The following is a 13270-nucleotide window of genomic DNA, read 5'->3' as shown; positions in this document are numbered from 1 at the left end:
CTTAAAAAAAGAAGAAGAGAGAAACGTGGTGTTGGTCATCGATCTTGGAATGCACTGCAAGACTTGCTGATTCAAAGGAGCAGACAAAATTTGAGGATGGATCGCTTTAGAATGGGCTTATGGGCTTTCCTAGCTTGTGCTAATCCAAAAAGAAAAATAGAAATAATAATAATAATAATTTTCATAGAAGGCAATTTACAGAAGGAAAATGCTTGGCTCCTAACATATCAGGAGCCATTCCTCCTCAACAATGACGTGGGCTCCTTAAAAAACAACATGTGTTTCCTTTCTTCTTCTTTTTTTCCCCTTTTCTTTCAAAGGATTTAACCAAGCATTTTGGTTGGTTTTACTCAAGCCTCCCATGTAAACCTCCGGCCAATTTTGGAGCCCAAGACCCTGGATTGAAATCATTATGTGCTTTTAATTTTTGGTTTTTGAATTTGCAGCCAGAGCAGAAGTTTGATTGGCTGATTTGAATACCATATTCCGACGAAGTGAGGGAGGGGAGAGAGAAAGAAATGAAGATTAGCTGTCGAAACCTCGAATCCCCCCGCCTTTGCTCACCTAAGATCTGAAGGATAGAGTGTGGAGGATAGAAAGTCGCCGATCTCTATTGTTTCTGGCATGAAGAGAGTGAAAGAAAGGGAGAGATAAGTGATGGAGAGAGAGAGAGAGAGAGAGAGAGAGAGAAGAAGAAGAAGAAGAAGAAGAAGAAAAAAAAAAAAAAAGAGTCAGTGGGTTGCCTGCTCGTCCTTATCGATTCAGTGGCGAGGTTGGTGATGAGGGTGGATTCGAAACAGGGTTGGTGGTGGCTTTGTAGTGTCGGGTTGGGGAGGTGACAGTTAAAACCAGCCCAAAGGTTGGGTTAAAAGTGTTAGGAGAAGAGGGAAAAAAATAAAAAAATAAAACACGTGTTGGTTTTTTAAGGGGCCCACATCATGATTGATGATGAATTGCTCCTGATATATCAGGGTTCAAACATTGTCCCCAAAAAAACATGTACAATAGGTGAAGATAGGGTTTGTTTGATAACTATTTCAAATTTTTTTTTTAAATAGAAAAAATATTATCAAATACGCCCTTATTCTTCTTTGACTTTATTGTTCCATCATTTTACATATTCACGCGACAGAAGAGGCCCGTTCGGTAACTTTTTTTGGAGAATGTTTTCTTAGAATATTTTCAGAGAATGAGAACAAAAAAACAAATTTGCATTTTCAGGAAATGAAAATGCATCTGGTAGATTAATTAGAAAACATCTTTAGAAAACAAAAACAATGAAAATGTGTCTGGTACTATAATTTAAAATAATAATATGTGAGTTATTTTTATGAAAACGTTTCCCATGAGAATGAAAACAACTTTTTTCTCTTTTCTACAAGTACATATGAACTTGTTTTCATTTTATGAAAACATTCTCAGTGTTTTCTGTTTTTGGGTCACCGCACGTGTTTTTGCCTCATTTTTGTTCTCTAAAAATGAAAACAATCCTTTAAAACGTTACTGAACGGACCCTAAACTACCTATAGAATTTTTCTAAAAAGATTGGAGAGCACTTGGTAAATCACTTGTTCAGTTTATGGACTTTTATAATTTAGTCCAAACTTTAAGCACAAGACCAATTCAAGCCCAAGTCCAAGCCCAATTGAAACTTGTGACAAGTTTATTTATGGACATGTGTTCCGCTTGCATGGCTACAGATAATTGTATGTTCAGACACCTGTGATATATGCAAAGGCCTCAAATGTGCAAGCAAAATCTGCAGCAATTTCATATGAGAAATAGATAAAGATGTCAAAGAGCTGGATCCGCCATGGCTTCAACGGGGTAGCTCGAATTGTAGGCAGAGCTGCTGACCCAAAGAAGGAAAACTTTCCTGTGTTAGAAGGCCACCCTGTTGCCCAGCAGCATGCAGAAGTAGCTCTTGAAACCCATGACACAGTAAAAAAGAAAGAACAATTGCTGAAGGAGTTCAAGATCTATAGATGGAGCCCTGACCATCCCAACAACAAGCCCTACCTTCACTCTTACTTTGTGGACCTCTCCAACTGCGGTCCTATGGTAAATTTATCTTCTCTACTTTTATTATTATTATTTTTCTATTGATTTTTCCTTGGTAGAATGTTTAAGGGACATTTTGGGCTTCAACTTGGACATGCTTCTATGAACTCAGAATTTTTAGTTTGATATGTCTGTTTATATTCACTTTTTTGGTGCACGTAAATGGTTTCATAAACTTAGAAAGTGGTAGTAAAGGGCTTGTAGCTCAAGAGCATTTACTTATGCGTCTGGGGTTCTAAATTTGATTATCTCTTCTTCAATATCGCTTATATAAAGCAAAATTGTGTGTACAAAGAAAATGCCAAATAAGCCATTTATAAGTACTTGAGTTGAATTTTCAATTTTAGGTTGAATCTTTTGATAAAATTTGGTCATTTAGGCTGGTCCAACTTCCAATTAGGCCAATTTTGGTTGAACCAAACCAACCATATAATATCTAACTCTAAAATCTAGCAATTTTAGGTTTTGGATGCATTGCAGAAGATAAAAGCAGAGGATGATTCAAGCTTGAGTTATAGGAGGTCTTGCAGGGAAGGGATATGTGGGTCATGCTCCATGAACATTGATGGGACAAATACTGTGGCCTGCCTCAGGCCCATAGATGCAGACACTTCCAAACCCACTACTATAACTCCTCTGCCTCACATGTTTGTGATCAAAGATCTGGTTGTTGACCTCACCAATTTCTACCAGCAGTACAAGTAAGATGAGCATTTCTAATTCTATTTAGGGGTCAAACCTAATTATTTATGTATTGTTATGTTGTAAATTAAAGTTTCCAGCCCAATGTTTTGCAGTATATTTTTCTAAAATATTTTGTTTTCATCTTTTTAGCTCTTTTTGGTCGATCTAGTGGTATTTCTCTTCTTAATATTAGGAATAATCTCAAGTTTGAATTCACAAAAAAGTGCTTTCATTTGTTTTAGGGCAAGTTATGCTTCCATTTAAATGCGCAAGATAAACTTTATGATTCTTAAATATTAAGAAATGTTACTTCTTTAGAATTTAGTTAATGAGAGTTAAACTTATCACTTTTTACTAAACAACGCATCTTCATGAGAGTTTAATTTCTTGATTTACCTTGGCTAGGTTGATTGAGCCATGGCTGAAGACGACGAAGCCACCAAAGGATGGCCGAGAGTACAGGCAATCAACCTCAGACAGGAAAAAGCTTGATGGGCTTTATGAGTGTATACTTTGTGCTTGTTGTACTACCTCATGCCCTTCCTACTGGTGGAATCCAGAGGAGTTCCTTGGACCAGCGGCTTTGCTCCATGCTTATCGATGGATTGCGGATAGGTAACCTTACCAATAAGTTATCAAATTACTTTGTTTTGAGTGATTCAATCAAAAATTTGAGTAATACTAGAGACACCAAAACAAATTTCAAATTTTGAATCCTAACAAAGCCGGAAATATTTTACTTGTATATTCCTAACTCCCACTATAAATCTAATTTATTTTGAACATGTAAAAAACTGGGAATGAAATTTTGGTGCTCGAGTATTATTGTCGTAGATTATGTATGTGTTGTGATCAATTGGGTTGTGCTTTGGCAGTCGGGATGAGTTCACAGAGCCACGATTGCAGGCATTGACAGATGACCACACGAGGTTATATAGATGCAGGACTATAAAGAATTGCACAGCCACTTGCCCCAAAAGCCTCAATCCTGCGGATGCCATTAACAAAATGAAGACCAGGCACCTCTTGTCTCAACCAATTGAAAGGGTTGAGGACCAAGGATATGTTGTGTCAGGCAAACCAATTGGTTGAGAGCTTTTAAACTTGTGTATCCTGGGCTTATAGACATTGGAGAATATGGAGATGCAAGTTAAGTCCAATAAAGAAATGTCACCTAAATTTATACATTGGCTTCAATTTTTCACATTAAAGAAAAATTTAAGCAAAATGTCACCTTAAGTTTTCAAAATTCACAATTTGTCACCTTACTTTAACATAATCTAATTTTCCATCCATTTTGAAGGGTATTTTAGTCTTTTCATTTTGAAGGGGATTTTCATACTATTTCAACATCCCCAAACTCCAAATTTGGGAAGGTTGCAGCACTACTTGAGACATTGGAAAGACTAAAATACCTTCCAAAATGGATGAAAAATTGGATGATGTTAAAGTCAGGTGACAAATCATGGATTTTGAAAACTTAAGGTGGCATTTTGCTTAAATTTTTCTTTAAGGTGACAAATTGAAACTGATGTATAAGTTCAGGTGATGTTTATACAAAATCCCTCCAGTAAATGTATAACTCTATAACTGAAAGGACCATGTAGTTTGTTTCCAACAAAGAACCATAAATAAAAAAAATGGAAGTGCTTCACACAAGTATTAATTTGAAAAAAGGTACTGGAAAATTTTTAATACAAATATTTAGGAATCAAGAATACTACATATGTGCAATATAGTGGACAGATTTTTCAACTAGTCAACATCCTAATCTTGTCTTTTTAATACAAGCGATAATTAATTAAGCTACAAGCCTCTTATAAAAATATTTTAAAGGATTACAAATTTTTTTTGTATTGTTTAGTTTGTATTTTATTTTTTTATACAAGCGATATTAATGAAGGAAGGAATTGAATTTAAGACCTTATGTGTGTGGATAAATGCTATTAATCACTTGCGTGTATAAAAAAATAAATGTGACTCATATTCGTCTATGTTAGCATTTTAACAAACTTTAAGTAACGGATGGGATTTTTCGTGAGTTTTAGTATGGGTCTCTATAAGGCCCCATAAAATCGAGTACTAGTTTGAAATGCACCCACAATTGAGAATTGAAAGAGAAACGTGGTGTTGGTCGTCGATCTTGGAGTGCACTGCAAGACACACTGATTCAACGGAGCAGACAAAATTTGAGGATGGATCGCTTCGGAATGGGCTTATGGGCTTTCCTAGCTTTTGCTAACCCAAAAAGGAAAAATTAAAAAAAAGAAAAAATTAATATTTCCATAGAAGGCAGTTTACAGAATACGGAGGGAAAACGAGCGCGTGCATTGCTAGCTTGAGCTAGTCATACAAAACCCAAATGGGTTTTGCTCAAAACAGCTATTCACAGAAAACTCACCCAAGAAATTTTCCTAGAAACCATGCCCTTTTCTCGTTTTCTTTTCTTTTCGGCCAAACAACGCTCAATAGAGGCTTTCAATCTACTTCGGAGGTACACACTCTGAAGCCCTTTATGAGAATTTTGGATTCTTTTCTAGTGTTTTAACTCAGGGGACGTGCAATTCTGCTGGATCGCTGAAATTCAATCTTTATTTTGGAATTACTCATTTCAACGTTTTGGGTTTATGCTGTGCAGATTATGTTACGTGTTCTTTGAGTTCATATTGATGTTTGTGTGCATACTTTATACATATTTGTATATTTGTTAAATGTCTTTATTATTCCCCAAATGTATCTTGTTGAAAAGATAAAGTATCTTTTGAAATAGTTTATGTGCTCTTAGCACCGTTTTCTTGCAAGTTGATTCTGCAAGGGCAAATTCTATATTTGGTGGTAGAGCAGTTTTCACTGAGTTAGTGTCCAATGGAAGTGTGATGGATTACCACAATCCAAATTTCTCATTTTGAAAAGAAAAAAAAGAAGAAATATCTTGTGGTAGTAGATGGTAATGTCAACTATGTGACATGTGGCTGTGTTATGGTACTCATGATTTTTACCAGCAGGAGTTTGCATAGGATTTCTGAACATTAATTTGAAGTGGCTGTTTTGGGTTGTTTCGTTCGAAGTTTATTTGGGGGTTTGAATTTAAGGGATTAAGAAAATCCTAAATGGGGGTTTTCTCGCTTATATGTGAAACGGTGTTAAATGTTCATTCACCCTTTTTGCAAGCATAAGACATTCTTAGCCCAATTGGGGGATACTACTCAAAGTTCTGTTTCATGTTTCCTTTAGCATCTGAGTTTCTACTGAATCATTTGTACCTGATATAGGTCTGGCCTCCCTAAGAGAATTCATTCTCGTAGTTATGCAAATTCATCGAAAAGTGCTAATGGGAAGACAGATATTAGACCCCCGATGACTGTAGAAACACCACCGGCTTCTCGCTCTAGGGCTTCCTATGTTATTGTATGCAGCCTTCCCCTTTTTGTTCTCTTATCAGTTATATTATCTACATCTTCTTGCTTTCAAGGTGCACATTTATGGATATAATAAACAATAAGCATTTGTTTCATGCTTTCCTGGATTGAGGTCCCTTCATTTGTTAATCAAATACTTTTTTCTGCAGCCGGCTGCTGGTGTACTATTCTTTGCTGGGTTGGAAACTTTCATTCATTATAATGATGAGAGGAGAGTAACTTTAAAAGGTACTATTTCAACCTTTAGTACTGCTAGGGAACTGGTTTTGATTTGAAGTTGGTATCTAGAAAATGATGCTTGTGGATACTTTGACCCATTTATGTGGCCTTTCTCATATTAGTTTGGTCTTCTTGTTCTGCCTCCGTATTTTGTTAGCATTCAAACTAAATTGCTAATTTAATATAAAAAAGATAGCTCATTTTAGCGACTTTAGAATATTTACTTCTGACTGTAAAGAAACATTTAGAGTTGTTAATAAATTCATTTGATGTTAGGCTTGATGTGTGAAAAGGCAAGAGGTCTAATGATGAATTAAGTGGCTCGAGTCTGAAACCTCTAGGATATAATGGTTGTGGATACTTTCACTAATTTATGTGGCCTTTTTCATATTAATTTGGTCTTCTTGTTCTTCCTTCATATTTTTTTTGCATTCAGTGGATTTCATTTTTTTTTTGTTTGGATAACACAACATTCATACTAAATAGCTAATTTTAGCTATCAAAGATAGTGCATTTTAGTGATTTAAGAATCTTTGCTTCTGACTGTAAAAAACATTAGAATTGTTCAGAGATTCATTTGATGTTGGCCTTACGTGCGAGACAAGAGGTCTTATGATGAGTTTAGTGGCTCCAGTCCGAAACCTCTAGGATATTGGCTGTCCAATTATTTGTTTAAAAGGATGCAATTGGACTTATGCGAAGTGTTACTGGGTTAGTCTTCATTCCATTTTCTTATTGGGGTACTTCATTAGCTGGCAGAAATGCTATGTTAACCTCAATTTGGATTTACTTTGTGGAGTCAAATTGTTCTTAATGCAGGACTGCATCTTTTGTTCCTTTTTCTAGCTTTTGTATGATGAATTGAGCAGCATAATCAATTAGTATGATGAACTTATTGTTGTGCTTGGGCTATAGTCAGTTGGAATGGAGACAATTATAATATCTTTTCATCATAGGACAATGTGCATGCTAGCTGTTCAATATATACCCATTGGTTTAAACTTCAATTTTTGCCTAAAATCTGCAGGGAAATTCATAACGAGCTTAGTTTTCCATCGAAACTCTGTTCTCCCATATTAATTGAACTACTAACTTAGCTATTTAGAATGTACTACGAATCTGCAAGTACGGTTCCTGATTGAATGATGGAGAAATGACTTTGTTTTCTAAGACCAAGCAACATCCTTCTCTTACTTTTTCTCCATCTTAGCAGGTCAGGGTAACTGCCCATGCGTAAACAATCTCAGGGGCCCTATAATTGGTGGTCCCTTCACTTTAGTGGACATGGAGAACCACACTGTCACTGAACGAAATCTTTTAGGAAACTGGGTTCTTCTCTATTTTGGATATACTTCTTCTCCTGACGTTGGACCGGAACAACTCCAGTTGATGGCCAAGGCCATAAACATATTAGGTTGGTACTTTATTAACATTTTATATTTGAATACTATTTTGTTGTTGGACCACTGACGTGCTACCATTTTTTTTTTCTCGGGTACAAGAATCGAGACATAACCTTAAGATTCTACCAGTATTCGTTACACTTGATCCACAACGTGATACCCCTTCTCATCTCCGTGCCTACCTTGAAGGTCCGAATTCTTCTACAGTGGAATGTTTGTACTTTTTATTCTAATTATTTAAATATGGTTTCGCTAATATCTTGTTTTGGCTTCCCCTATCACCTTACCCAACATTTTCGTGGACAGAGTTTGAATCAAGGATTGTAGGGTTAACAGGACCTGTATCAGCTATAAGGCAGATGGCTCAGGAATACCGTGCTTATTTTAAGAAGGTTGAAGAAGAGGGCGATGACTATCTTGTTGAGTGTTCCCATAACATGTGAGCCACTTGCTAATTTCTTTCCCTTTTCAGTTTTCTGGTATATGAGCTCAAAGTGGCTTTAATGTGCCTTGAAACAACCAGGTATTTGATGAACCCAAACATGGAAGTTGTGAGATGCATTGGTGTAGAGTACAATACAGATGAACTGTCAGAAGCAATCGTAAAGGAAGTGAAAAGAACCTCAACTGACAAGAGCTAGAAAGTTTTGTGAAGCGTCGTAATGGAGATTTTTCCATTCCACTTCCCCCCATCTCTCTCTCTCTCTCTCTCTCTCAGGCATACATACGACAGAATTCGAATGTCGCTCTTGATTAAGCAGTAGTTTAGAACTTTTGTAGAATGTGTTAAGTTTCTTGATTCGGAATAGTCATCAGACAAGAATATAGAAAAGTTGAGTAGCAATGTCATATTTGTTTTAAAGGCTACCCCAAATTCAATTCAGCTTAACTTCATTGGTTATAGACAAGAACATGTATTGCTTTTCAAATTGTTAGGATATCAAGACCTAATTTGTGAATCCATTGCAATGAGAAGCAATGGGTTACAACTGGATAGAGACTTTTTTTGTTTTTCCTGAAAAAAAATGAAATCAGTCCTAGACCTAAGTCATTGCAGCAATGTGCTGTGCATCTACAGTTCATTGCAGGATGAGCAGCATAGGCTTCAAGAAATTGGTTCCCCAGTTTTTTTTTTTTTTAATTTTAAAATTGTTATTTTTGTGGTCAACGTTTTCCAGCTTTACTCAAACTATCTTAACTAAATATTACTCTTATCCTCCTCTAACGATACAGTCTCTTTATATATAAATAAAGATTTTACGAAAGAACATGTATATTGCTGCAAATGAAATTTTTAGCTCGTTCTTTCATTTCTGCTATACAATGCATGCTCTAAATGTTGATGGTCTCAGAGCCCAGAACACCAAAAGGCTTCATACTTGAAGAATAATTCTTCAATCACAAGACAGTATTCTCTTATTTCAACGCAAAATTGAGCAGCATTTTCTTCCTGAATCCTTATCTTCATCTTCTTAATAGCGGCAATTTTAGCCCTTTATGCATTCTCATACTGTCAATTAAAAGGATTCAAAAAAAATACTTTTAACGACTTGAGTTACAAACCTCCATTATTAATATTCTTATTTATGATTATAGAACACCATCAAAAGTACCTACCCTGGAATTTCCCTTTTTCTTCAACACCTTGTTTTGACCCGGCTTCTTTTAAATTTGCAGATTTAACATAGAAAAGCCATAAACATTCTACCAAAACTCAACCACTTCTCAATCAATTCAAGAAGCAGTTGGTGATTGGGTCAATAATTCAATTAGGTCTCAGTTTTATTTATTTATAAATATGGTATATTCCCAGTTCAAATGTGAGATGTTCTGCAATTTCCATTTCTTGTTTTTTTTGTGTGGGGGTATTTTAAATAAAAATGTATTTATATACGACTGTTATTAAACACAACTGGCTTCATACGTGGGATGTTGAAAACCAACAAAGACGTGCCCTCCTCAAAGAAAACAAGGGCCATGACAGATTGACAAGGCTGGGGTGAGAGTCTAAAATTCTAGAGATCATCATTTAACGCAAGACCGGGTCTTCTGCTTCCACACAAGAAACCCAAAGCAAAGACAACGAGAGAAAAAAGAAAAAAGAAAACAAAAAGAAAACAAAAAAAGAAAAAAGAAAAAAGAAAAACAGAACCAGAAACGGAAACCAGATATGAAAATTGAGAAAAAGATTCAGCACCAGCTATTACAGTTTTTTATAAAACAATAAACCCGTAATCTATTATTTTCTTTTCCTGCCATTTATTCCCATTTCTTTCCCTGCCCCTAGTTTTAATCATGCAATCCAATTTCATCTCTCTTGCACAGAGCAGAGAGAAATCCAGGAGGCATTGTCTCTAATTAATAATAATAACTCCAGGAGGAGGAGGCCATGCAAATAATCTCCTGGGTCCTCTCTCATTTTTTCATTAATTCTTGATTTCTTTTCATGTGTTTTTTTTTTTAATTCTTCTCCAAAATGTGATCTTGGGTTCAACTTGGTTTTCTCTCTTGAACTCTATCAATTCTCATACATCTTTTTCATTTCATGCACCTCATGCTCTTCCCTTGGTTTTCTTAATGGTACACGGAAAATCCCAATTGCTGTAACATCATCACACCATGCACAGAATTTGATCAGGGACTTGAAAGGGACATAAACAATAAAAGAAAAAAAATGGGAGAGTCGCCGGAGAAGAAATCAGGCTGTGGCATATTGAGTGCTGTTTTTGGGAGAAATAGTTTTTGGCCAAGAAGAACAACTTCTACAGGTTCTCTTCCTGTGGCCAATAATAACAATGCCACATTTGTCAAAACACCGAGCACTCCAAGTTCGAAACGGCGGCGTGGTGGCTCTGATGAGGCTTCCTTCCTTGATTCATCAACCAATCCATCAGATGCTCCTCCATCAAAACCTATCACAAAGCCTTCCCAATATAGTAACAGGGCACCTCCTATACAACAACAGCAACAGCAACAGATGCAGCAAAATATTCATGGTAGAAATGGTAGGCCACCTCAAGAAGCTGCAGCACAAGCAGGTCCAATGGTTTCCTCATCAGCCCCAAGCAAAATGGCCCCAAGCCAAGGTTATGTGAACCAAGGCAAAAGGGTGCCAAAGGAGGCAGTTGGTATATCTGGTGAGCTTGATAGCATGATTGCTGATCATCAAAAATCAAAAGGGAGCAATACACTTGTAAGGGCTTCCTCCAGCAATGTCATGCTTTTTGGCAATTTGGGTAATTTGAGACAACCTGGTGGAGGTGGAGGTGGAGGTGGTGGAAATGCAAACTCAAATAATGTTCTTGATTATCTTCCAAAGACAGCAAGAGAAGAAATCCCAATGACGAATAATGTAAATGTGGGAAAGATGAGTGCTGCTAAAGAAGAGAAGAGACAGAGTGTCACAGAACCGCCTGCTTCCTTATGCCGGGCATTGTCGACTAGAATGGACCCCGAAACTTTGAAGATCATGGGCAATGAAGATTACAAGAATGGGAGGTTTGCAGAGGCTTTGGCTTTATATGATGCTGCAATTTCTATTGACCCCAATAAGGCTTCTTATAGGAGCAACAAGAGTGCTGCATTAACCGCTCTAGGTCAACTTCTCGAGGCAGTTTTCGAGTGCAGGGAAGCCATTCGGATTGAGCCCCAGTATCACAGGGCTCATCATCGTCTGGCAACATTATATTTTAGGTACAACTTAAACTGCATAACGTTCAACATGTTAATGTTATTTGGGAGTTGCAATCTTTTTTGTTAAAGTTAATTTGTTGTGTGCTTGTAGGTTAGGGGAAGCAGATAAAGCTTTGTATCACTACAAACATTCTGGGCCAGAGGCTGATCAAGAGGACCTTGCTAAAGTAAAATCTCTTCAGGCCCTTCTGAACAAGTGCACCGAGGCTCGTAGGTTAAGAGATTGGAACACCCTCATAAAGGCATCTGAAAGCGTTATATTAGCTGGTGCAGATTCAGCACCACAGGTTAGCCATAGAATTGTCAAATTCCAATCCCATCTTTATTAGATTTCCCTTTCTCTTATTCTCCATTAAACATCCTCTGGATACGAATTTGTTTCTCAACGTTATGAGGAGATGAGATGCACCTCAAGAGTCCATATCGAATTTAACAGTTGAGAAGCATTTCTGTATTTGACAATGAAAGTATATATATATACATAAATATATGTAGATAAGCTCACTTATGTATACTAATATGAGTCCATATGTTGTTTGTTACTCTACAAAGATATATGCTTTGCAAGCTGAGGCCTTACTGAAGCTCAATAGGCACCAAGAAGCGGATGAAGCACTATCCAGGGGTCCAAATTTTGAAGTAGATGCCTGCTCTAAATTTTTCGGTCCTATTGGTAATGCGAACTTGTTAGCAACACGGGCTCAGGTGGATATGGTTGCTGGCAGGTACTGTGTTTTATACTCTAAAAGTACCTATATTTATCATTGTGCATAGTGTCACACAATAAAGTTATGTGATTCAGAAAGCACGAGCAGAATTATGCAAATGCTTATGCACTACTCAAAAGGAAGAATATTGTTCAAATAGTTGGTTTATTGGTTTCCAATGGCTTGACAGATTGGATGATGCATTGGAGGCAGCTCAACGAGCATCCCGTCTTGACTCAAACAACAGGGAAGCAAACATGGTGGCGAGGAAGGCTCGAGCTGTTACGGTATCTCGATCAAAAGGCAATGAGCTTTTCAAGACAGCAAGATTCTCAGAGGCATGCGTTGCCTATGGGGAGGGACTTGAGCACGACCCTTACAATTCGGTGTTGTTATGCAACCGTGGTGCTTGTCGGTCAAAACTTGGTCAATTAGATAAAGCAATTGAGGACTGTACAGCTGCCCTTAATGTGCGCCCATCTTACAGTAAGGCTAGATTACGAAGAGCAGATTGCAATGCCAAGGTGACCATATGTGCTCGCTCATTAATACATATCTTTCAAACAACAAAAAAAGAAAAATTCAAGTTGCTTTTGGTTTCTCTTTGATTATGTTATTTGTGATAATTGGTATGTTTCAATGATGATGTATCATGCAGTTGGAAAAATGGGAAGCTTCAATACAAGACTACCAGATTTTGCTTATGGAAACACCCGGGGACGAGGAGGTAAGCCGCGCTTTGTCTGAGGCCCGGCAACAGCTCAGGAAACTGTGAGGTGAGGCATAGCCAGAGAGACCTTAGAGATGGAGACTGGAAACAAGCCAATGCAGTATAATTAGGAGGCTGTTAGGAAAGAAGCTGCCCTTCCGCAGTTGTATGGCTCTTGGAGCTCCAGAGCAGAAACACAAAAGTTCAAGTTGGAGAGGCAAAAGTAGATGAATTTTCAAAGAGGGGATTGAAGGTGGCAACTGATATAACGTAACACAAATACATGACCCAATTTTTCTTTTTATGTGTAGTTGTATTTCTGCAATTCTTTCTGGGAAATGTATTTGATACTGCTTATAAAAAAATGTGAAAATA

General features: G+C 37.1%; 3 protein-coding genes across 4 annotated transcripts; all 3 read left to right on the top strand.

The window, feature by feature from the left end:
* Positions 1 to 1791: 1791 nt before the first annotated feature.
* Positions 1792 to 4404, top strand: LOC117630387 (succinate dehydrogenase [ubiquinone] iron-sulfur subunit 3, mitochondrial-like). The gene is made up of 4 exons (XM_034363120.1): positions 1792 to 2061; positions 2524 to 2762; positions 3151 to 3360; positions 3621 to 4404. Exons 1-4 carry the CDS (start codon positions 1792 to 1794, stop codon positions 3835 to 3837), a joined length of 936 nt encoding a protein of 311 aa, XP_034219011.1. The 3' UTR covers positions 3838 to 4404.
* A 626-nt stretch (positions 4405 to 5030) lies between these two features.
* LOC117631137 (protein SCO1 homolog 2, mitochondrial-like) lies at positions 5031 to 8775 on the top strand. 2 transcript variants are annotated; one of them, XM_034364111.1, is made up of 7 exons: positions 5031 to 5239; positions 6018 to 6153; positions 6314 to 6392; positions 7597 to 7797; positions 7886 to 7975; positions 8093 to 8225; positions 8310 to 8775. In XM_034364111.1, exons 1-7 carry the CDS (start codon positions 5169 to 5171, stop codon positions 8425 to 8427), a joined length of 828 nt encoding a protein of 275 aa, XP_034220002.1. In that variant the 5' UTR covers positions 5031 to 5168; the 3' UTR covers positions 8428 to 8775. The 2 variants fall into 2 exon arrangements, with proteins under 2 accessions (XP_034220002.1, XP_034220003.1); XM_034364112.1 differs by lacking the exon at positions 6018 to 6153 and having other exon boundaries at positions 5068 to 5239.
* Positions 8776 to 9941: 1166 nt separating this feature from the next.
* On the top strand, positions 9942 to 13270 carry LOC117631136 (inactive TPR repeat-containing thioredoxin TTL3). Its single transcript, XM_034364109.1, has 5 exons — positions 9942 to 11479; positions 11571 to 11766; positions 12032 to 12204; positions 12377 to 12710; positions 12845 to 13270. Exons 1-5 carry the CDS (start codon positions 10461 to 10463, stop codon positions 12959 to 12961), a joined length of 1839 nt encoding a protein of 612 aa, XP_034220000.1. The 5' UTR covers positions 9942 to 10460; the 3' UTR covers positions 12962 to 13270.

The sequence above is a fragment of the Prunus dulcis genome, chromosome 6 (assembly GCF_902201215.1).
Source record: "Prunus dulcis chromosome 6, ALMONDv2, whole genome shotgun sequence".
In the NCBI taxonomy this organism is placed as follows: domain Eukaryota; kingdom Viridiplantae; phylum Streptophyta; class Magnoliopsida; order Rosales; family Rosaceae; genus Prunus; species Prunus dulcis.
This window is presented reverse-complemented; position numbering and strand designations above follow the sequence as displayed.

Excerpts from the sequence above, each read along its gene's own strand:
- LOC117631137 (XM_034364111.1), top strand. The coding sequence starts at position 5,169 with ATGCCCTTTTCTCGTTTTCTTTTCTTTTCGGCCAAACAACGCTCAATA. Across the intron at positions 7,976-8,092 it reads TCTCCGTGCCTACCTTGAAG|AGTTTGAATCAAGGATTGTA; the intron begins GTCCGAATTCTT and ends TTTCGTGGACAG. Across the intron at positions 8,226-8,309 it reads GTTGAGTGTTCCCATAACAT|GTATTTGATGAACCCAAACA; the intron begins GTGAGCCACTTG and ends TGAAACAACCAG.
- LOC117630387 (XM_034363120.1), top strand. The coding sequence starts at position 1,792 with ATGTCAAAGAGCTGGATCCGCCATGGCTTCAACGGGGTAGCTCGAATT. Across the intron at positions 2,062-2,523 it reads TCTCCAACTGCGGTCCTATG|GTTTTGGATGCATTGCAGAA; the intron begins GTAAATTTATCT and ends TAGCAATTTTAG. Across the intron at positions 3,361-3,620 it reads TATCGATGGATTGCGGATAG|TCGGGATGAGTTCACAGAGC; the intron begins GTAACCTTACCA and ends GTGCTTTGGCAG.
- LOC117631136 (XM_034364109.1), top strand. The coding sequence starts at position 10,461 with ATGGGAGAGTCGCCGGAGAAGAAATCAGGCTGTGGCATATTGAGTGCT. Across the intron at positions 11,480-11,570 it reads CTGGCAACATTATATTTTAG|GTTAGGGGAAGCAGATAAAG; the intron begins GTACAACTTAAA and ends GTGTGCTTGTAG. Across the intron at positions 11,767-12,031 it reads GTGCAGATTCAGCACCACAG|ATATATGCTTTGCAAGCTGA; the intron begins GTTAGCCATAGA and ends TACTCTACAAAG.